The sequence below is a fragment of the Myotis myotis genome, unplaced genomic scaffold (assembly GCF_014108235.1).
Source record: "Myotis myotis isolate mMyoMyo1 unplaced genomic scaffold, mMyoMyo1.p scaffold_m19_p_10, whole genome shotgun sequence".
Taxonomy (NCBI): Eukaryota; Metazoa; Chordata; class Mammalia; order Chiroptera; family Vespertilionidae; genus Myotis; species Myotis myotis.
The window spans coordinates 57,913,542-57,938,186 of NW_023416314.1; the positions used below are offsets into that span (position 1 = coordinate 57,913,542).

Sequence of the window (24,645 nt, forward strand, 5' to 3'; positions counted from 1 at the left end):
ATTAACCCCCAACCTCCCCTCCACACACAAACTCATGCTCCCATCCCCCTGTTGTCCATGTCCATTGGTATGGCTTATATACATGTATACAAGTCCTTCGGTTGATCTCTTCCCCTTACCCCCTCCCTCCCCTACTTTCCTTCTGGGGATTGATAGCCTGATCGCTGTTTCTCAGTCTTTGGGTCTGTCCCTTTTCATCAGACTATGTTGTTCTCTATAATCCACAAATGAGTGAGATCATGTGGTATTTATCTTTCTCTGACTGGCTTATTTCACTTAGCATAATGCTCTCCAGTTCCATCCATGCTGTTGCAAAAGGCAAGAGTTCCTTTTTTTTACCGCAGCATAGTATTCCATTGTGTATATGTACCACAGTTTTCTAATCCACTCATCTGCTGATGGGCACTTAGGCTGTTTCCAAATCTTAGCTATGGTGAATTGTGCTGCTATGAACATAGGGGTGCATATATCCTTTCTGATTGGCGTTTCTGGTTTCTTGGGATATATTCCTAGTAGTGGGATCACTGGGTCAAATGGGAGTTCCATTTTTAGTCTTCTGAGGTAGCTCCATACTGTTCTCCACAGTGGTTGCACCAGTCTGCATTCCCACCAGCAGTGCAGAAGGGTTCCTTTTTCTCCACATCCTCTCCAACACTTGTTGTTTGTTGATTTGTTGATGATAGCCATTCTGACAGGTGTGAGATGATAACGCATTGTCGTTTTGATTTGCATCTCTCGTATAATTAGTGACTTTGAGCAGGTTTTCATATGTCTTTCGGCCTTCTGTATGTCCTCTTTCGAAAAGTGTCTATCTAGGTCCGTTGCCCATTTTTTTATTGGATTGTTTATCTTCCTTTTGTTAAGTTTCATGAGATCCCTGTAAATGTTGGAAATTAAACCCTTATCGGTGGTATCATTGGCAAATATGTTCTCCCATGTAGTGGGTCTTCTTGTTGTTTTGTTGATGGTTTCCTTTGCTGTGCAAAAGCTTTTTATTTTGATGTAGTCCCATTTGTTTATTTTCTCTTTAGTTTCCATTGCCCTAGGAGCATTATCAGAGAAGAAATTTCTTTGGCATATGTTTGCGATTTCGCTGCCTGTGGATTCCTCTAGTATTTTTATGGTTTCCCATCTTACGTTTAAGTCTTTTATCCATTTTGAGTTTATTTTTGTGTATGGTGTGAGTTGGTGATCTAGTTTCATCCTTTTGCATGTATCTGTCCAATTTTCCCAACACCATTTATTGAAAAGACTGTCTTGACTCTATTGTATGCTCTTGCCTCCTTTGTCGAATATTAATTGGGCATAGTGGTTTGGGTTGATTTCTGGGGTCTCTATTCTATTCCATTGATCTATATGTCTGTTCTTGTGCCAGTACCAAGCTGTTTTAAGAACAGTGGCTTTGTAATACAGTTTGATATCTGGTATTGAGATCCCACCTACTTTGTTCTTTCTCAGGATTGCTGCAGCTATTCGGGGTCTTTTTTTATTCCAGATGAATTTTTGGAACGTTCGTTCTAGATCTGTGAAATATGCTGTTGGTAATTTAATGGGGATTGCATTGAATCTATAAATTGCTTTGGGTAGTATGGACATTTTGATGATGTTGATTCTACCAATCCATGAACACGGTATATTCTTCCATCTGTTTATGTCTTCCTCTATCTCTTTTTTTCAGTGTCCTGTAGTTTTCAGCATATAAGTCTTTTACCTCCTTAGTTAAGTTTATTCCTAGGTATTTTAATTTTTTTGGTGCAATGGTAAATGGGATTGCTTCTGTAGTTTCACTTTCTGTAAGTTCACTATTGGTGTAAAGAAATGCCATGGATTTCTTAGCATTAATTTTGTATCCTGCTACATTGCCGAATTCATTTATTAAGTCTAATAATTTTTTGATGGAGTCTTTAGGGTTCTGTATGTACAGTATCATGTCATCTGCAAATAAGGACAGTTTTACTTCTTCTTTTCCAATCTGGATGCATTTTATTTCTTCTTCGTGTCTGATCGCAATGGCTAGTACTTCCAGTACTATGTTGAACAGGAGTGGTGAGAGGGGGCATCCCTGTCTTGTTCCTGTTTTTAGGGGGAATGGTTTTAGTTTTTGCCCATTGATTATGATGTTGGCTGTGGGTTTGTCATATATGGCTTTTATTATGTTGAGGTATGATCCCTCAATTCCTATCTTGCTGAGAGTTTTTATCAAGAAAGGGTGTTGGATTTTGTCAAATGCTTTTTCCGCATCAATTGATATGACTATGTGGTTTTTCTCTCTCAATTTGTTTATGTGATGTATCACATTTATTGATTTGCGGATATTGTACCATCCTTGCATCCCTGGGATAAATCCTACTTGGTCATGGTGTATGATCTTTTTGATGTACTGCTGGATCCGATTTGCTAGGATTTTGTTGAGGATTTTGGCATCTATGTTCATGAGGGATATTGGCCTATAATTCTCTTTCATTGTATTGTCTTTATCTGGTTTTGGGATTAGGGTGATGTTGGCTTCATAGAATGAGCTGGGAAGTGCTCCTTCCTCTTGGATCTTTTGACATAGTCTGAGGAGGATAGGTTTTAGGTCTTCCTTGAATGTTTGGTAAAACTCCCCTGTGAAGCCATCTGGCCCCGGGCTTTTGTTTGCTGGAAGCTTTTTGATTACTGCTTCGATTTCCTCCATAGTTATTGGCCTATTGAGATTTTTAGATTCTTCCTGGTTAAGTTTTGGAAGGTTGTATTTATCTAGGAATATGTCCATTTCCTCCAGGTTGTCTAGTGTGTTGGAGTAGAGCTGTTCATAGTATTTTCTAACAATCCTTTGTATTTCTATGGGGTCTGTTGTTATTTCTCCTCTTTCATTTCTGATTTTGTTTATTTGGGTCCTCTCTCTTTGTTTCTTGGTGAGCCTGGCTAGAGGTGTATCAATCTTGTTTATCCTTTCGAAGAACCAGCTCTTGGTTTTGTTGATCTTTTGTATTGTTTTTTTGGTCTCTATGTCGTTTATCTCTGCTCTGATCTTTGTTATTTCCTTCCTTCTGCTTACAGTGGGCTTTTTTTGTTGCTCTCTTTCTAATTCTTCCAGTTGTAGAGTTAGGTCATTTATTCTCATTGTTTCTTGTTTCTTGCAGTAGGCTTGTAGAGCTATGAACTTCCCTCTCAAGACTGCTTTTGCTGTGTCCCATAGGTTTTGGATTGTTGTGTTTTCATTGTCATTTGTTGCCATGATGTTTTTTATTTCTTCTTTGATCTCACTGGTGACCCAGTCGTTGTTTAATAGCATGCTATTTAGTCTCCATGTGTTTGATTTTTTTGGATTGTTTTTGTTGTAGTTGATTTCCAGTTTTATGCCTTTGTGGTCTGAGAAGATACTTGATATGATTTCAATTTTCTTGAATTTGAAGAGACTTTGTCTGTGACCCAATATATGGTCTATCTTTGAAGATGACAAATGTGCTCCCGAGGAGAATGTATATTCTGTGGCTTTGGGGTGAAATGTTCTGAAGAGGTCAATTAATTCCATCTGATCTAGTGAGTCATTTAGGATTGATGTTTCTTTGCTGAGTTTCTGTTTAGAGGATTTGTCCAGTGGAGATAATAGGGTGTTAAGATCCCCTACTATGATTTTATTGCTGTCAATCTCTCCCTTGATCTTCTCCAGAAGATTTCTTACATATTTGGGTGCTCCTATATTGGGTGCATATATATTTACCAGAGTTATTTCTTCTTGTTGGACTGCTCCCTTTAGTATTATGAAGTGGCCTTCTTGATCTCTTTTTATGTCCTTCACTTTGAGATCTAATTTGTCAGATATAAGTATTGCTACCCCGGCTTTTTTTTCACTTCCATTGGCCTGAAAAACCTTTTTCCATCCCTTCACCATCAGTCTGTGTGCGTCTTTTTTTCTGAGGTGGGTTTCCTGTAGACAGCAGATATATGGGTCATGTTTTCTTATCCACTCATTTACCCTATGCCTTTTGACTGGGGAATTTAATCCATTTACATTTAAAGTTATTATTGATAGAAACTTGTTAGTCGCCATTTTTGTTCTTTACCACTGCGTTCCTTCTTTGTTTCCTGTTTTTTCTATTTACAGCAGACCCTTTAGCATTTCTTGCATTGCTGGTTTGGTTGTAATAAACTCCCGTAGACCGTTTTTGTCTGTGAAGCTCCTGATTTGACCCTCAATTTTGATTGATAGCCTCGCTGGGTATAGTATTCTTGGATTCAGACCCTTCCTTTGCATGACTTTGTATATTTCATTCCATTCCCTTCTTGCCTGATGTGTTTCTGTTGAGAAATCGGTCGCTAGTCTGATGGGGGATCCTTTGTAGGTAACTTTCTGTCTCTCTCTGGCTGCTTTTAAGATTCTTGCTTTGTCGTTGGTGTTTGCCAATTTAATTATTATGTGCCTTGGTGTCGGTCTTTTCGGGTTCATTTTGTTTGGGACTCTGTGAGCTTCTTGGATTTGTGTGAGTTTTTTCCTCCCTATATCAGGGAAATTTTCTGTTACTATTTTTTCAAACAGGTTTTCTATTCCTTGCTCAGTTTCCTCTCCTTCTGGCACCCCTATTATTCGGATGTTGTTTCGTTTAGCATTGTCGCATAGTTCTCTTAGGCTCTCCTCCTGCTTTTTAATTTTTTTTTCTAGAAGCTGTTCTGTTTGGGTATTTTTTTCTACCTTGTCTTCTAGCTCGCTGATGCGGTCCTCTGCTTCTTCTAGTCTACTGTTGATGCTTTCTATTGAGTTCTTTATGGCAGTGATGTCGTTTTTCATTTCTTCTTGGTTTCTCTTCATTTCCTCTTGGTTCTTCTTTATTTCCTCTTGGTTCCTACACATATTGTTGAATTGGTCTTCCATTCTTTTCATCCACCTTATGGCCATTACTCTGAATTCTTTCTCTGACAGGTTGCTTGCCTCCATTGCCTCCATTTCGTTTACTTCCTTTTCTGATGATGCCTGTTTTTCTTTCATATTTGGGTTGGTTCTTTGTTTCACCATGATTTCTCTTCTCAAGGCGTTTGGTTATGTAGTTCTCTCTCTGCTGCGCTGATTCAAAGGCACAAAATACAACACAACAAGGCACAACGTACAAGGCAACAAACTAAATGCATTCACGATATTAATAACCCCAAATAAAGGTGACCCCCCGAGCGAAGAGAATTAGGGGATAAAGAAGAAAAAAGAGAAAAAGATTAAAGAGAAAAATAAAAAAAAAAAGGAGTGCCAAAATGAGATTGGGAAAAGGGAGAGAAGAAAAAAACAAAAATACAAAAAAAAAAAAAAAAAAAAGGTAAGAGAATGAAATAGAGGTGGGGAAGAGGCTATTTGTATGGGGAGAGCGAGGGGTTTGAAATTAGATATATAAGTAGGGTGAAATTTAGACAGTGGGTAGAAAGAAGGAATAGGTAAAATCCAAAGCAGGAATAGGGTAAGGGAAACAGGACAACAAAGGGGAAAAGTGAGGAAGAGAGTTTTGGCTTAAGGGTAAATGTGAGCTAGAGAGAAATGATGCTAAAGGAACGATGAAAATAGTGTGTATAACACTAATCCCAAAATAAAATAAAGAAAAATTTAAAAAAATAATAAAAAATAAAATGACACTTGAAAAAATGGTAAAAGGATAGCAATAATACTGGTTAAAAAAATGTAGTAATTAAAAAGGTAATATCAAGTGATGAAAAAAATAAAAAAATAAAATAAAAAAATAAAATAGGTTCTTAATCAATGGTGAAAAAAGAATTAAAAAATATATATATATATATATAAATATTCGGAAGTGAAGGTGCTTCAGATCTTCCACTCTTCTTTTTGGCACGCCTCAGTCCTGCCAGGCATTCAGGGGAGTGTTGAACTTCCCTGCGATACACTGTCCCTCCGTGCAGTAAACCACAGACCTGATTTTAAGGCAGCTTGTATTTGTTTACCAGACTGCCTTTATTTGTGATCGCGGAAGAGACAGTTCGTGGCTCTGCCTCTGGGTGGCAGTGTGTCTGGATTGACCTCCGAGGCTATAAGTCCTCTCTATCAGTAGGGTTTTGGTTTTTTGTTTTTTTTTTCCTCTATGGTATTTGGAACTGATTCGGGAAAGACCACTGCCCAGAGCTGGTTCCTTGCCACTGCCCGCTGTTTCCCAGGCTCCCCCAAAAGAACTTTCCCCTACAGGCTCTGCGAATGACCCCAACTGGGGAATCCCATGCACTGGGTTTAATAATCAAATGCACGGATCTAAGGGGAACTGTAACAAGAGCCTGATAGTTGTGCGAGTTCGCAAGCCTCCACCTTCCAGGTCTGCGCACAGTCTCCGCGCGCAGTCTCCGCGTGCCCACTCGCCCCTGGCACCAAGCAGCCAGCAGATTGGCAAAGTCCAAGGCTGCTCCTTTACATCCAGTCCAGCTATGGGCTCATTTTTTGCGTTCCCTTCTGCCAGCAGCCCTGTGGGGCCCCTTCCCCACTCGCGGGTCACGCTGGTCCCAACAGCTGCAGACTCTGTGGGGCGCAAATTCCGCCCCGCGCGCGCGCGCGAGCTCGGTCCTCCCTCCAACCCGAACTGCAAACCGCACCTTTAGGGGGTGTCCAACCTTTCCGTGAGAAAAAGCAGTGCTCGTCTGAGTTCAGGCAGTCACGCTGCTTGAGATCCCTTGTTTCCAGGTTAGTAGCTGGTCTCTGGATGTCGGCAACAACCACCCAAGATGGCGCAGTCTCCACTGCTTAGCTGGCGCACCACGAGAGGCTTCAGCCGCAGTCTCCAATCATCCTTTTTTTCCTGGGGGTTCTCGGTCTTTCCTAGCTGCAGACAGTCTCTCAGCTGAAAATTCTCTGCCTATTCGGGCTGCATGTTACCCGTTTCAGCTGCTCACCCTTATCTGCTCCAGGACAAGGTACAGGACACGTCCGTTTATACCGCCGCCATTTTCCCTCCCCCCTACATATTTCTAACTACCATATTTTAGACCAAAAATTTCATGAAGGCAAGATCTATGTTTTGGCTATTTCTGGTTTTCAGACATAGCTCAAAAACTAGTTTTTTTTTTAAAAAAGAAAACACAGTAAGTGTGCTCAATCAGTTTTTTTTATAATTCTTTATTATAAAAGTATTACATATAATATTACATATGTCTCCTTTTTCCCCAATTGACCTCTCCCTGGCCACCCCCAACCCCAGAACATGCCCTCACCCCCCTAGTGTCTTATCCATTGGTTATGCTTATATCCATGCATAAAAGTCCTTTGGTTGATCCCTTTCCCCCGCCCCCAGCCTTGCCTCTGAAGTTTGACAGTCTGTTTAATGCTTCTCTGTCTCTGGATCTATTTTGTTCATCATTTTATGTTGTTCATTATATTCCACAAATGAGTGAGATCATTTAGATATTTATCTTTCTCTGACTGGCTTATTTCACTTAGCATAATGCTCTCCAATTCCATCCATGCTGTTGCAAATGGTAAGAGCTCCTTCCTTTTTGCCGGAAGCCGGTCCATCCTTGCTGCTTGACACAGTCGCTGCAGGAAAGAAACATCTGCACAGCATATGTTTCAAGGGACCTGGCGTATATAGCATACTGTTCTTAATATGTTTGCTCCCCTTAGCGCTGTGTGTTTTAACCAAGGTCACCTCTCCAAGAAAGGTTGTTTCCCCAGGTAGGAATTTTTCCCTGAAGTCAGGGAGGGGATGCCTCTCCTAAAAAGGTTGTTTCCCCAGGTAGGAATTTTTCCCTGAAGTCAGGGAGGGGATGAAACTCCTTAACTAAGTGCCAGGCGGGTAGTTAATCACTACAAACAATCATGCTTAAGCTACATAATCTTTACTCCCTGGAATGGAGATAAGAAACGCCCTAACCTTTGTAATAGAAATTGACAGGATTAAAATCAACTGGTATAAATACGGATGTAACAAGACAATAAACAGCAGAACTTCGCTGGAGATCCAGACCAGAACTTGGCTGGAGATCCTGGCTGGAGATCCTGGCTAGGCTGCTGATCAACTGAACACTGTCTCCGTGTCCTTCCTTCTTCGCCGACTCCGTCTACACCTTTGGGGACCCCTGGACCTGCTGGGGTTGGACCCCGGCACCTTTTTACAGCAGTGTAGTATTCCACTGTGTAGATGTACCACTATTTTTTAATCCTCTCATTGGCTGATGGGCACTTAGGCTGTTTCCAAATCTTAGCTATTGTAAATTGTGCTGCTATGAACATAGGGGTGCATTTGTCCTTTCTGATTGATGTTTCTGATTTCTTGGGATATATTCCTAGAAGTGGGATCACTGGGTGAGGATGTGGAGAAAAAGGAACCCTCATGCACTGCTGGTGGGAATACAGACTGGTATAGCCACTGTGGAGAACAGTATGGAGTTTCCTCAAAAAATTAAAAATGGTGCTTAATCAATTTTGATTAAAAAAAAGTAATGCTAATATTTTTTTTGGGGGGTCCAAATAAAACAGCTTCAGACACTTTATCAAAAAGCAGTTTTAGAATGGCAGAATTTTGTCTCTTCTCTCTTGTAAGTATAGATATCAGGGAATTTATGCAGTGACTGAATTTCTCCAAGGGGTGATTGTGGGTATAGAGATGGTTAAGTCAACATGAGTTCTTGGGTATGGAAAAATTGAGGAAGTATTATTATTATTTTTATTTACAACTTAAGAAATATTCTTATTTGTTTCCGAGAGGAAGGGAGAGGGAGAGGGAGATCGAAACATCAATGATGTGAGAGAATCATTGGTCAGCTGCCTCCTGCACAGTCCCCACTGAGAATAAGAGCCCTCTACCCTGGCATGTGCCCTGACTGTGTTCTCCTGGTTCATAGGTCAACACTCAACCACTGAGCAACACTGGCTAGGCTTTATTTACAATTTTTAACATGAGTTCTTTGTACGTACATACTTTTATATACAGGCAGCACAGTCTATTTTTCTCTTGTTTTACTGCCCTCCCCTCTTACGAATCCTTTCTATCAGCATCCCTCCTCTGCTCTGTTAACCCATTCCATGTAAAACTTTTGTCCTTACTGATAAAATCCTACAGAGGCGCATGTAGACACAAATACACATTTGTACAGATATAGGGCATTATGTATTATTATAGCTAGCGTTTTGTAAATGCATCGCACACTTGAATCTTTCACTTATTCCTCAAAAGTACTTCATAAAATCATTCCAAGTCACCTGGTATAACTGTAAGTGATATTTAAATTAATCTTAAAATATTATACCATGGCATGTTGTCAAAGAAAACTAGAGCTGGGTAGTAATTAAGAGCAATAAAAGTTGATTTTATTCTAAAAATATTGCAATTGGGGAAAAGGAGGTCTCAACATAGAACTGGCCTCCATTCTGACCACAGCACGAACAGCTGGGGATTTATGGCAGAGTCAGGGTCAGTGAATGGGAAATTACTAAGAAGAAACATTAAAAAATAAGGGATGATTCTGGCTAATCCAACTTGATAAGATTCTTGCTGATAGAAGGCCAAAGTGGAGAATTGGTGGAAGATGAGGAATTTGATATGATATCAAAGATAATCAGATTTCTAGATGATCAGAACCTGGGGATTCTGGCTAAAATGTCTTTGACAGTTTCTTACTATAACTGGGTGATACTGGTCTAACAAAGATAGATGCCAAGCTTGAAGCCTAGTTGAGAAGAGGGCTTATAGGAACCTGACTATTGTTTGGTCAAGGGGACGGTCTTTACCCATATGTAACAAAATTTATTCAGGTCTCTTATTTTTAATTTTTTTTCTTTATTGATTAAGGCGTTACATATGTGTCCTTATCGCCCCATTGCCCCCCGCCACCCCCACTCATGCCCTCACTCCCCTGTTGTCTGTATCCATTGATATAAGCATGTATACAAGACCTTTGGTTGATCTCTCCCCTTTACCCCCACCCTCCCCTATTTAATTTCCAAACATTTATCTATGGTTAGTCCTCCTTTAAAGTTATGTTCTTAAGGGCTGGAATTTTTTATTTCCCCGAATAGGTTCCCAGGTATAGGATTGGAGGGGAAAGAGTTGTATATTTTTAGTTTAGTTGTATATTTTTAGTTTAAAATAAATTCATCCAAAAACTTATAATACTTCAATCTTATACTATATTTGTATGAGAGGCTCTCCTCCCCCCAAAGGTACCTTTCTAGATACCCTCACATAGGAACACAGAACTAATTCTGCCATACATCCTCAGTGGACTTTGCATTATTCTCTTAGTTTGCATTAGCAGACCTTTTTTAAAAAATGCTTTGCAAATATCCTGGTGGTCACATTGAATGCTGGGTCTAATACAAAGAAAAGGAAAAGAGCACTTCAATATCACAGATGCCTCTTAAAAAATAATCCATGACCTTTGTGCTAAGATTTAGAGGAATCTTACAGGTCTCTTCAATTCCCTGAAGGCAAGGATTGCAAATGTTTCCCAGGATACAATTCCCTATAGTCACCAATTTAATGCCCTGGCCAACTCAAGTAAAAAAGCACTTATTCAATCTTCTTGCCTATGAATAAACAAGAATATATACTTTGGAATAGCTTTGACAAGTGGAGGTAAGATACTTTAAATTTTTCTTCTTCTTGATATGCTTTTGAGTTGGAAATCTGACTATATCTATTCCTAAATATATCTTTCTTGGTAATCCACAGAGCAGTATATTTTCCATAGAAAGTGTTTAAAATTCCTGAGCATGACACTTAAGAGTTTTGATAATTTGAATCTTATCAACTTCTTTGTATTTGACCCAATAGTCCTATGAGTGCCCTATATGCAATTAGGACCATATTACTTATTCATTTGATATTTAAATGCACTCAGCACTTTCCCAAATGCATTGTCATTATTTATATTGCCCCCTCTGCTTAAAATACCCCTTTTCCTTTACTGCATTTAATAATCCTATCCATCATTCAAGGCCCAACAGAAATATATTTTCTTTCATGAAATTTTCCATGATCATTTAATGTGAAGTTCATCTTTCTTAATCATATTTTGTCATATGTTATTCTCATTTCCATGTGGGTTCTATTTTACCTATACATTGCAGGCTACCTGATTAGGTATAACGTTTACTAATGTTTATTAGGTATAATAATTACTAATGTTTATATTTTTTCAAAGATTACAATATGTAGGAAAACTCAAGAAGTTATTTACTGGGTTCATTTATTACAGGGAGACCACGTAATGCAATATTTGGTCATCAAAGATATGTAGGGTAGAAGACTGCTAAAATCATTTACTATCTGTGAGACCTTAAACAAATTACCCTGAATATCTTCTTCCTAGCTTATAAAATAGATATGTCACTTACATTTCTAGATAATTATTAGAATTAATGATAATATATATTTATATATATATATATAGTCTGCTATATGACTGACATATACTTATATATAATAAATATTAGGTATTTTTTAAGAATAAATAACGTGAAACTATAATTATGGTTGCTATAATGATTATTTAGCTATAGGCGAAATGCTTCAAACAGGTTGAAAAGAAGTTTGTATTTTGGACAACGCAAACCTTTTATTTATTTTTTCTTTATTGATTAATGTATTACATATTTGTCCTTATCCCCCCATTTCCCTCCCACCGCCCCCACTCATGCCCTCACCCCCCTGGTGCCTGTGTCTATTGGTTAGGCTTATATGCATGCATAAAAGCCCTTTGGTTGATCTCTCCCCCTTACCCCCACACTCTCCTACCTTCCATCTGAGGTTTGACAGTCATATCAGTGCTTCTCTGTCTCTGGATCTGTTTTTGTTCATCAGTTTATGTTGTTTATATATTCCATAAATGAGTGAGATCATGTGATATTTATCTTTCTCTGATTGGCAAGCAAACCTTCTTGAGATTTCAGAGCACTACTCCAGGGCTTTGAATTTTATGAGGTTTAAATTTGGAGGCATTTGCTACACTCTTGTAGGATTGTTATAATTTAAAACAAAAACTAAAAAACAATTAGAATAAAGTTGAAATATTACAATACTCTATGATAAGCATCATTGATTTTATTGTATCTTTGTTTAGGATAAACACTGAAAACTGTAGGTTTTTGCAGGATATCCAAGGAACCAAAAGAGTAAGGAAGGGTCAAGAATGATGAGGACACATCACACAATACAGTGTCCAATCTGAAACAATTTACTAGTAAGCATCAAATTAAATAGTAATTATTAGAAAAAAAAGGGAAGAGATACATGGTTTCAAATACTCATTGTTCTATAAAGGCTGTTAATCATGTTTTTAAAAGTACTAACTCTAATATTTAATTATAAAATGAACAAGTACACTAACTATATGATGCAAAAATTCAGAACACAAAGAAACCATATAACTATTGGAGGATATTTCCTGCAGGAAGTGAGGGAAGGTAATTGTTTCTATATATATATTGACAAATAGAGTCATTAAAATCACTCCAGACTAATGTAAGAATTTAAGCCAAAGCTAGAGGTGACAATTTATTCAGCCAACCTACATTTATTAGGCACCTCACAATGTGCTATTAAGTAAAAGCAATCTCGACTTAGGGACTGCATTTATTCAAAAATATATTGCATAAAGAATGCTTTAACCATTAAATCATTGCATATCTTAGAGTGAAGGCAGAAAGGGATTTCTTTTAAAATAGAGAAAGGCAACACAGGATTAGAAAGAATTGGGTGTGGAACAGTGGAGTGAGCAGGTGCTACGGTCAAACAAGTAGACAGGAAATGTTTTCTTTGCCATCAGCTGATTCTCGGAAGGAATTGTTACAGCTGGGTAGAGGTGATGTGGTGTTCCATGTTCCAATGCTTGCTTAGCTCCCATGAGGCTACCTGATGAGGTATAATGGATTGCCTGGGGAAAGAGAGGAGCCTGAGAATAGCTTGGTCAGATGAAGTTTGTTCAGATTGGTAAGTGCGAACAAACTGTTCAGCTAATCATTTATGGGACACAGGGGGGAATTTGGAGGGTCTATGTCTGGCTTTGTCCTAGGTAAACCAGGGGTTCATCTGTGAGTTTTATATAAAGCATATGGGAAGAATGTTTCTTTGCATTGCTACAAAATAGTTGGGGGAGGGGTGACTTTTTAACTATTGATAATTTCCAGCAGCACAAGGCTCAGGTAACAGTTCAGCATCATCAGTACAAAATGCTCTGCTATGCCTGGCTGGTGTGCGGCAGTGTTTGAGCATTGACCTGTGAACCAGGACATCATGGTTCACATGCCTGGGTTGTGGGCTCCATCACCAGTGAAGGGCGTGCAGGAGGCAGCTGATCAACGATTCTCATTATTGATGTTTCTATTTCTCTTTCCCTCTCTCTTCTTCTCTGAAATAAATAAAAATACATTTTTAAAATGCTCTGCTATACAAACATGGTAGTACACAGCATTCGTGCAAATATTTCAATTTTGTGATGAAACATATACACAAATAATATACTATTAATACAATATAAAGCTTTGAAGAGAGATGGAGAATAGAGAAAACCTTGACAGGAAGATGAGGTGTGAGGATACTAGTTTGATAAACATGAAGGTTTTATGTTGTGAAATCAAAAGTGGTAAGACTATGTAGAGTATGATGGTGTTTGAAGGTCTTGACTATTATGAAGAATCTAATATATGATTACTCAAGAGATTTATTTTCATTTCAGTTTCTATTCGTACAAATGAAAATAAACAAAAACAAATTTAAAGATTTTCAAGAAATTAACCAAACACAAGACATCTAAGAGGGAACTGATGAAACCTGAGCAAAGGAAGCTGAAGGAGAATCAAGATAGTTTCAAGTCAGAGGGAAGACAGCCTTGACCTTGGCATAGCCAAAGGAGCCACTGATTCTTTGAACTATGAATTGATCCAAATAAAACTTTAACTGTAGAAAGTCTAATTAGGAAACAGCGCATTAAGTGACTTGGAGAAGAAAAATTATTTCTAAAAAATCAATTTATATAGTGCTATAAATATTCATATCATGAGGACTGAAACTGGGAATATTCTCTTATTCTCAGTTATAGTATAACTTTCAAGCTTTTTTTACCATCAAGAAGTGAAGTCTAGCCCTGACTGGTTTGGCTTGGTGGATAGAGCGTCGGCCTGCGGACTCAAGAGTCCCAGGTTCAATTCTGGTCAAGGGCAAGTACCTTGGTTGCGGGCACATGCCCGGGTGGGAGTGTGCAGGAGACAGCTGATCGATGTTTCTCTCTCATCGATGTTTCTGGCTCTCTATCTCTCTCCCTTCCTCTCTGTGAAGGATCAATAAAATATATTTAAAAAAAGAAGTGAAGTCTATTTCTCTGCCTCTTGAATTTGGCCCATATTTGTGACTTATTTTGTGACTGATACAGTTTTTCAGTCACAAAGTCATCCTAATGCTAAACCTCCAAAATACTCCTTTACTTCTGCTAATTCTATTGGATCCCTTTGCAGCTGGAATATAAATTAACTCAAGCTAGTTTGCTGGATGAAGAGAGACATATGGGCCAATTGCCTTCATTGACAAACTGATAGCTACAGAAGCAGAGCCATTTGGTTGACCAGGACATGCTCACAGAAATAAGAGTAAACCCAGCCAAAAGGAGAACTGCCCAGCTAAGCTCAGACCGAATTGCTGACATTCAGAATCATAACCTAAATGAATGGCAATGAAATGGGAAAATCCCTAAAAATAATGTCTTACTGATATTGACACAGGGACAATTAGGATATCTGAATAGTTACCTATCAAAGCATCAAATCTGTAATTAAATACCTTCCCACAAAGGAAACTTCAGAACACATGATTTTACATATTAATTCTATTAATTCAGAGAAGAAATATTATCAAATTTACACAAATTATTTCAAGTAATAGGAAAAGAGGGAATACTTTCCAATTTTTCTCACAGGCTAGGCATAAATTAGATGCCAAGCTTTACAAGGATATGATGAGAAAGGGCATTTAGAAATGATTTTCTCCTGTGAGAATAAATGTAAAATTCTAAACAAAATATTAGCTAACTAAATGAAACAGAATTATATATAATAAATAATTCATTTCAGTAATAAAAGATTGATTTAATGTAAACAGTAGTCATGTGAGGTGAATTAATGTAATTCAGCACATTAATAGTATAAAAGTGAAAAAAGTATGTGATTGTCTCAATGAATGCATTTATGAGACAAAATTTTGTTGTGATACTGCTACATTACAAATTACTCTAGAACCCTAATGGCTTACAATAACAAATGTTATTTTTCAAACTCAGAGTAAAGTCACTGGGGTGTTTCTGCTTCAGAGTATGAATCAAATGCAGGTTGGTTCTACATGTTTTCTTTCAGAAGCATCCTGAAGTTACAGTAGTTATTTGGGGGAATTTCTTCACATAGCCATTAGCAGGGGAACAAGAGGCTAAGCAAAAAGAGACAAAATATATTTAAAGTCTTTGATGTGTCATGTCCACTAACATTCCATTGAAGAGTCACATGACCAAATGAAAGGTATGGAGATTTATATTCTGCATACATTTGCAACATGAAAAATGGTATAAGTAACACCTATGAATCAATAATAACAATAGGCAAAGCAATGGAAAAAGGCAAGAGACATGAATAGGTGTTTTATAAAAAATAATGTGTAAATATCATCCTTTCAAAAATGCTCACTTTATATGTCACCAGTAAAATGCAAATTATAGCTAAAATGAGATACTATTACACAACTACTAGGGTGACGGAAAAGTTTTTAAAAATACTAGTGTTGCCGAAACCGGTTTGGCTCAGTGGATAGAGCGTCGGCCTGCAGACTGAGGGGTCCCGGGTTCGATTCCGGTCAAGGGCATGTACCTGGGTTGCGGGCACATCCCCAGTGGGAGATGTGCAGGAGGCGGCTGATCGATGTTTCTCTCCCATCGATGTTTCTAACTCTCTATCTCTCTCCTTTCCTCTCTGTAAAAAAATCAATAAAATATATTTAAAAAAAAATACTAGTGTTGATAAGAATGGAAGAATTGGAATCCTCCACTACTCCTGCTCTACAGCTAAATGGAAAATTCTTTGGCAGTACAGTTATTTACCCAAGTTGAACTAAGACATTCCCTATAATGGAGCACTTACATTCTAAGACATATCCAGTGATTCCCTTTATATACATTTTAAACATAGGCAAATTATTATAAAGCAATATTAGTCAAAATATTGGTTACATTTGTGGAGGAAAGTAAAGGAAATAAATGGATGAGTTCCAAGAAAAGCTTCTAAAATGCCTTTTCTGTTTGCAAACATTTTTTATATATTTATCTTGTGATAGTTCATGAAGAGTGTCCTTGGGATTTTTTTTTCCATGAGTGCCACTAGTATAACTAAATAAAATTTTTATTTAAAAGTGGCCTGAGGAAAAATGGTATCACCTGAAAATTGCAGCAAATATTTGCATATGTTTTACTCAGTACAAAAATCTAATTTACTTGTCTATCTTAAAGCCACAGACAAGATAGACGTTGTGCCATCATTTTTTCTATTGAACATTGTTTTGGAGGTCTTAGCCAGTACAATTATCCAAGAGACAAAAAAGAAATAAAAGTTTTAAGTGTTATTTAAAAAAAAAAAAAGATGATTGGTATTACACAAAGAAAATGCCATGTCCTACTTAAAAAAAGTAAAACAAATCAACTGAATAACTATAGCAACTAATAAAATTGTTTAATGAGATATCTTTAATCAAAATCAGCTTAGTCAATAGCTTTAAAGGAAACCAGAAACATCCATGTAGACAATTGAATGGACAAAGCCATCCATAATAACAGCAATACTTGTAATAAGGAATGAATAAGAACTCTGTGAAGTAACTATAGAACATTAATAAATCTTATAAAAATAATGCAGTACCATCTCACACCTGTCAGAATGGCTATCATCAACAAATCAACAAATAACAAGTGCTGGCGAGGATGTGGAGAAAAAGGAACCCTCGTGCACTGCTGGTGGAATGCAGACTGGTGCAGCCACTGTGGAGAACAGTATGGAGTTTCCTCAAAAAACGGAACTTGACCCAGTGATCCTACTTCTAGGAATATATCCCAAGAAACTAGAAACACCAATCAGAAAGGATATATGCACCCCTATGTTCATAGCAGCACAATTCACCATAGCTAAGATTTGGAAACAGCCTAAGTGCCCATCAGCAGATGAGTGGATTAAAAAATGGTGGTACATCTACACAATGGAATACTACACTGTGGTTAAAAAGAAGGAGTACTTACCATTCGCAACAGCATGGATGGAACTGGAGAGCATTATGCTAAGTGAAATGAGCCAGTCAGAGAAAGATAAATATCACATGATCTCACTCATTTGTGGAATATAATGAACAACATAAACTGATGAACAAAAACAGGTCCAGAGACAGAGAAGCATTGATCAGACTGTCAAACCTCAGAGAGAAGGTAGGGGAGGGCAGGGGTAGGGGGAAAGATCAACCAAAGGACTTGTATGTATGCATAAAAGCCTAACCAATGGACACAGACACCAGGGCAGTGAGGGCATGAGTGGGGTGTTGGGGGGCATTCGGGGGATAAGGACACATATGTAATACCTTAATAAAGAAAAAAATAAAATGAATATTAAACATTCAAAAAATACTAGAACAATATCTGAGACACTCTGAGATTAGAAGATGCCCTACTGTTGCCTATTTTCCTAGATATAACTATAATATGAACATAATTTCAATTAAATTCCCTCTAGGAGTTTTTATGAAATGGACAAGCTGATTCTCATGTTTACTGAGGAGAAATAAATACAGAAAATGTACAATAAAACTATAATTGAAAGCAATAGGTGGCAAATCTAGAAAATATCAAAATGTAGTATGCAGTTTTAATAATTAAACTATGCTATGATGCTGCAACAGACAAATGCATCAACAAGTCAGAACAGAAGGCCCACAACTTACAGTAAATATGAATTTGGCATATCAGAAAAGTTTCATTTCAAACTGAGTTGGGAAAGGATTGTCCCAGTGGTGCTAGGACAACAGGTTGACCTTATCTAAGTCATATTTATACCTCTTACTAAGTATATAAAATATATTCCAAAATTAATTTGGTTGCTTGGCAGCAATAAACTACTAATATATGTTCATAAACATACAGAAATTGTTAAGGAACAGTATTGGGGTAGAGAAGATCTACCTGGGCAAGCAAAGTCCAAATGTCACAAAGGAAAATGTTTATCTCTATCTATCATCTATCTATCTCTCTATCTATCTATCAATCATCTATCTATCTATCTACCTACCTACCTACCTATCTATTTGAAAGAAATTGTGGTCTGGTTAATTTTTTTTTTAGAGTTTTTATTTTATTTTACTGGCATATTTTCCTTCCTTTATAAGTTTGTTTGCTGGTTATAATTACTCAATGTCAAGATGTTTTCTATAGGTAAGACTCCTATGAAAAAATTATTTATTGATAGTGGCAAACTGTCCCCTGGTGAAAAATCTGTAATTGTTGTTTAACTTAGGGGTATTGATCTTTATTTTTACAAGAAAAGAAACTATTTTCAATCCACTTGCCATGCTGCTAAGTCTTATTTAGATGTCATGGTCTGGTAAATTTAAATATCAATTAGAGATTTGAAAAATATCTTCTATATAATTATAGTGAACTAAAAACCATGCTGGGCAGGAGTTTCTAGACATCGATACATTAAATTACTGTTAGGGGTTGAATTATACCCCCCCACGCCCCAAATTCTTAGGTTGTAGTCCTAACCTTAGGTACCTGAGATGTAACATCATTTGGAGATGGGTGTTTACAGAAACCATCAGGTTAAAATTAGGTTGCTCAAGTGGGTTCTAAACCAACAAGACTGGTGTCTTTATAAAAAGGGAAAGTTAGGCACAGAGGCGCACACAGAAGACACTGTGAAGAGACATAGGAGAAGACAGACATCTGCTAGCCAAGGAGAGACACCTGGATCAGATATTCCTCCATAGGCCTCTAAAGGAACCAACTCTACCAACAACTTGATTTTGGATTTCTAGCATCTAGAATTGTGAGACAGAAAAGTATATGTTGTTTGAGGCATCCATGCTGTAGTTACCTTGTTACAGAAACCTCAGGAAAGTAATATAATAACTAACTCAAAATATGAAAGGATAAAAGGAATACATAGATAATTCATAAAGGAAAATATAAGTAGTGATAAAGTTATGAAAATATAATCAATATTCCTAATGATAGAAATTATATTATATAGAAGGTATCATTTTCCACTCATGCCATTAACAAATATTAAATAAAGGAGGGAGACTATTTCCAGCTCAGGTGAATGTGTTGAGAAGAACATAAAAATGTATGGAAAATTAGGCACAGGGGCACAGTGAATTAAACATTCACTATACCCCTCTTAGAACTTAGCAATACACAATAAGTTCTGTTGTGAAATTGAAATAAACTCCTAACCAACTCAGTCTGTTCTCACAGCATAATGGTTAAGACATTGAAAACTGAAGATTGACTGATATACCTCTTCCTTAATAGAAATATGTTCTTGGAAGTTACTATCCTTGTGACTCAATTTCTTCAACTGTAAAATGTGGGGTTAATATTAGTGCTTATCTCATAGAGTTGTTCTGAAGATTAGATAAGTAAGTATATATAACATTATTTTGTATGTAATACATTGTCAATGCATGTTATCTAACATTGTGATTTATTACGGGCACTTAAGTTAATTCTGCCACATTCAGGGGAAACAAGGTGGGGCATGAAGTAAAGTTGTATGATTAGAATTAGATGAAAATGAGCCTTACTATTTATTATTTGACTTTGCTAGTGAGATAAAAGGAAACCTGGGGCATTAATAACTACCTGATTACTGGCTGATTACTGTTCATCAGTGAAAATCTCAAAACCAGGGAAACACATTAAAGTTCTTAGCAGTGGGGTATTCCAATTTTCTTCAAACAAGAAGAATGGGATGAGTGCTGGAGACCTACATTTTAAAAATGAGCAAAAGTGCCTGGCCAGTGTGGGTCAGTGGATTGAGCATTGTCTCATTCACCAAGAGGTCACCAGTTCAATTCCTGGTCAGGGCACATGCCCAGGTTGTGGGCTAAATCTCTGCTTGGGGGTGTGTAGGAGGCAGCCCATAGATGTTTCTCTCTCATTGATGTTTCTATCTCTTTCCCTTCCTTTCTCTCTAAAATTGATAAAATAAAAAATTTAAAAAATAAGCAAAAAATAAGGAATTATAATAGAAACCTATTGAAGATGACACACATTTTTCATCACTAGGGCCATTGGTAGACCAAGTTTCTTTATAATTCTTCAGAAAGAGCACACATTCATCGGATTTATAAATAATAGAGATTTTTTTAATTTAATTACCTGTTATGGGATTAAAGCTTTACATAAATTGGTCCATTTAATACATAACAATCTGAGAAAGGTTGCATTTTACCAGTATTGCATTTTACCAGTACTGATTAAAAAACTAAAGAGAAAATTTGAGCCATTTTCCTCCAAGTTTTATATTTAAACTTGTTAACCCAACTTTCACTGAAAAACTGTTGTTCCTATGACTTCTCTCATTGAAGGACTGTGTCTAATAGTTGCCTAAGCCAGAAACATAGCATCATTTATAACAAAAGCCCTCCCACTCTTTCCCCCATAATACACGCAGACAGATACTTTTAAATTATATATTATTGATTCAATTTTGTATGTTTTGCTGAAATCAATTCAAGCTTGCCTGCCTCCAGTGTTTCTAATCTAATTTAGGCAGCCTCAATCATTTCCCTGGATTATTGCCAGGGTAACTTCCTTTCTTCAGTTCACTCCCCAGTTTTTAACCAGGAGAATATTGCCAAAACATAAATCAGACACTTCAATTACTTCCCCTTGTTTTCAAAACAATGCACAAACACCTAACCATTACTTAAGAATCTTGCATAATTTTGCTTATGCTTTTCACATTCCATTTCAAAGGCAAACCTCCCACTGCCTAATTAGGTCTCCAAACCATCTGACATGTATGCTTTATTTTTAATTCTGAAACTCATTTTCAATATTATTTACACATGCTTTCCCCCTTAGTATAGTTAATTTCTACTTATCTTTGAAGGAGCACCTTATGTATTTTATATTAGTTTCCCCAGAAAGTTTCCCCTGGAATACCAACTCTCCTGTGTTCTCCAGTTAATCATTTTAATCTTCTACAATCAGTTACAGTTCTATGCTGCACTGGCAATTATCTGTTTCCTCATATACATTCCCCTGCTACACACACACACACACACACACACACACACACACACACATACACACTCACACACTTCAATCATTCATTCCTTAAATAGAATAATAGAATAATAGAATTTTAGGGTAGTAACTTAATTTCTCTGAACTCCCTCCCCCCCCCCAAATGATATCATATGTGTCTTATTTTCTTGCAAATATCACAAGACTAAAATAGAAAAAGTATATATATATATATATATATATATATATATATATATATATATCCCGTAATTGTTAACAAACCTGTTCAAATTCCACTATATTTATAGACTGATTTTCATAGACATTTTGTATTCCCAGTAGCAATAGAGACCCTTAGACATGTTTGGAAAAAGTGCCTTTTCAATGGGCTTCCTTCCCTACAAACCAGGGATGAAACAAGTTCCCTATATTCTGTTCTGGCTCTACTCCCAAGTTTGCTCCACCTCCTATGTCAGAACCTGTCTATATAGTTGAGATACATTGGTACAAATCATATTTTGTGCTGCAAAACTTCAAGGATCTTTGAAAAAAACTGTGTTTGTGTCATGAAAATATCTATTTCCCAAGTGGAACCTGACAAAATATGTTGTGCATATAGAAGATGTCCAGTATTATTCGGCAACCTCACTGTAGCTTAGGTAGTCCTCAATGCAAAATAAAATCCTTCTTTTAACACTGTTTGGTTTTTCAAAGTTTCCCCTTTTGATGAAAGAATAAGAACAAAACATCCTGGTAATTAAGATTTCAATTACTCTAGGTTTTGCTTTAAATGTAAGGATTTGTGGTTATGACTAAGGTGGAAGCATTGGGGGGCTCTCACACCCTTTCTTTCTGTGTTAGACAGGACTATGAAGAGCTACAAAAGCAACTGAAAGAAGTCTTTAAGGAGCGAAGCACCATCCTCCGTCAGCTGACAAAGACATCAAGAGAACTTGATGGAATTAAAGTCAACCTTCTGGTGAGATGAAAACTAGTTTCCCCAGCAGCAAAGGATGAGGAGTCTCTTGGTTTGTCTCAACAGATTAGCATGTAAAGGTTCCTTCATTCTTTTAAACCAGTTTTGAATATGTTTATGGGCTTGACCATGAAATTGATTTTTATTATTATATCAGCTTTGAAAGGAAATGTCAACTAAAATGCAATCTGCGAATCTGTGGTTTGCAAATTTAGGAATGATAAAATTGTGTGTTTGGCAAAGCCATCAATTTCTCATTGTTTCCAAGGTCAATTTGACCCACCCCTGAGTTTTTTAATATTTTGAAATGATGAAAATTAATTATGATCGAGTTCAATAAATATAGGCATGTTTCCTAGAAAAGAATTTTAAATTCCACAAAGATTAATTCTGAAGATCCTTTAATAAATCTCTTACTTAAAATGGGTAAAAACCTTAGAAAGGAGAGTGCCATCTATAAAAATATATTAACACCCAGGAAATCTCAATAAAAAAGTCTACATGATAAGAAAACATTTCTAAAATATATGATAGCTAATATTTAGCTTAAACATTATATTTATTGAACATATGATATATAGTTAAAGCTTTGGCTATTTTATGGGATTTAATTTTCCTAATATATTTATGAGGCAGATACTGTTAATGTGATTTTTCCTGTTGCACATATGGAATCATGCTTTGAGAAGATCATTTATTTTTTAATGTCACAAGCGAAGGCAGACATTAAATGCAAGCAATCTGGCTCCACAGCCTGTCTGTTATTTATTGTACTGAACCATGTTTCAGAACCACATGGAGTCACCATTGTCTTTAGCTTTCTATTCCCCCAAGGGTGATGACAATGATGATTATGATGATGATGGTGCTAATAACCACCACAGCTTATGGAACATGGTCAAGCTCTTGTGTCAGGTACTCCATCTACAATTTTTATTTAATTTTCACATGACAACTATGCTCTGTTTATTTGTAGTTTCATTTTGTAGGTGAAAAAGCAAAGTTAGAGAATGGTTAATAAGCTATTACAAGCACAGAAAAAAGTCAGGTGGCAGAGCTAGTCTTTGGACTTGTGCCCAAGCTCTTGTTCCAGAAGTTGTTATATCTTGAGAACAAAAAAGAAAACCAAAACCAAACAAAACAACACATAAACACCCAGGTTCCAGTAGGGTGCACAGACAGGTCTCAGGATACCAGTGCTGGGATGGACATTTCACAGAGCCGTAGGGCAGCACTGACTGGAATGAAAAGGACGGTAAGTTGATTTTCATAGGAATCTGATACCAGAGCTTCACCTTCGCATTAGGCACAAATTCACTAGTTCTATGAGGTTACAGAGAATAGACAAGACACCTGCACCTCCTCGAGGCATGAAACGCCTGGCCCTTTGAGACTGTTTCAAGCACACAGTGAAGTGCCTAGGAGTGGTCCAGGTCACAGTATTCCCCAAACACTCAGTCTCTATGTATCAGTAGCCTAAGTCAAGGCATCTAATTACAATATAGAAAACGGCTTTATAAAAATATATCATTGCATGGGTTTATATTTGTAAAAGGGTAATAAGACATGTGTAGGCCACAGGATTGGTGATTTTCCCCATACTATAATTCCTTGTCCTATTTTCTTGGTATTTTCATGGGAAGTTACTCTTCCTAAATAAACATAGCTACTTTTATCGGCTGCTTCCTAATAAAAGCTGTCATTTTAGGGAAGAAGTTTCTCATGTGAGGTTCAGCCCACCGCATCCCTAGCAGAATGTTTATCTTATTATATGAAAGTTGTCTATTTTTAGCATTAGATTGAAAATTTGTGAAGGCAGACACTATGCCTCTGTACATGTTTTGCATAATTCAGTATAGATATTTGTTAAGTAAATACTGAGTAAACAAAGTGTTTGGCATTCTTGGTATTGTCAATTCCCTACCTGTTACGGCTTCTCTTCCAACAAACAATATTATTCCTCTCAATTTCAACTTTGAATATCAAGAAAATAGATTGCCCTATTACATAATTTACTAAGTATTAATAAGAAAGTACACCCTAGCTGCTTTTGCTCAGTGGATAGAGCATCGGCCTGTGCACTGAAGGGTCCCAGGTATGATTCCGATCAAGGGCACATGCTCAGATTGCAGGCTCCATCCTCAGTAGGGGCCATGCAGGAGGCAGCCAATCAATGATTCCCTGTCATCATTGCTGTTTCCATTTCTCTCTTCCTCTCCTTTTTTCTCTGAAATATATATATATATATGGAAAGTTCTTAGGGAAAACTTACTTAGGCAGACTTTCTAATAAGAAAGCTCAGTGAGCTTTTCTGTTTTAATTCATGGTCTGTAAATGCTGAATTTGCCAGAGTAAATAAACACTAATGACTGATGTGGTATTTTTTCTTTCTTAATACCCTATCTGTACAGACCAGTTATAATTTGACATGGTTTCATTTCTTC

General features: G+C 37.0%; 1 protein-coding gene across 2 annotated transcripts in view; it reads left to right on the plus strand.

The window, feature by feature from the left end:
• Positions 1-24,645, plus strand: part of LUZP2 (leucine zipper protein 2) — a 314,083-nt gene that overhangs the window by 148,912 nt on the left and 140,526 nt on the right. Inside the window, exon 2 of one of the 2 annotated variants that reach the window (XM_036323328.1) lies at positions 22,087-22,204. In XM_036323328.1, the coding sequence (XP_036179221.1) occupies positions 22,087-22,204 (118 nt within the window). The remainder of the gene's footprint in view (positions 1-22,086; positions 22,205-24,645) is intronic. The other variant, XM_036323338.1, reaches the window with a different exon arrangement.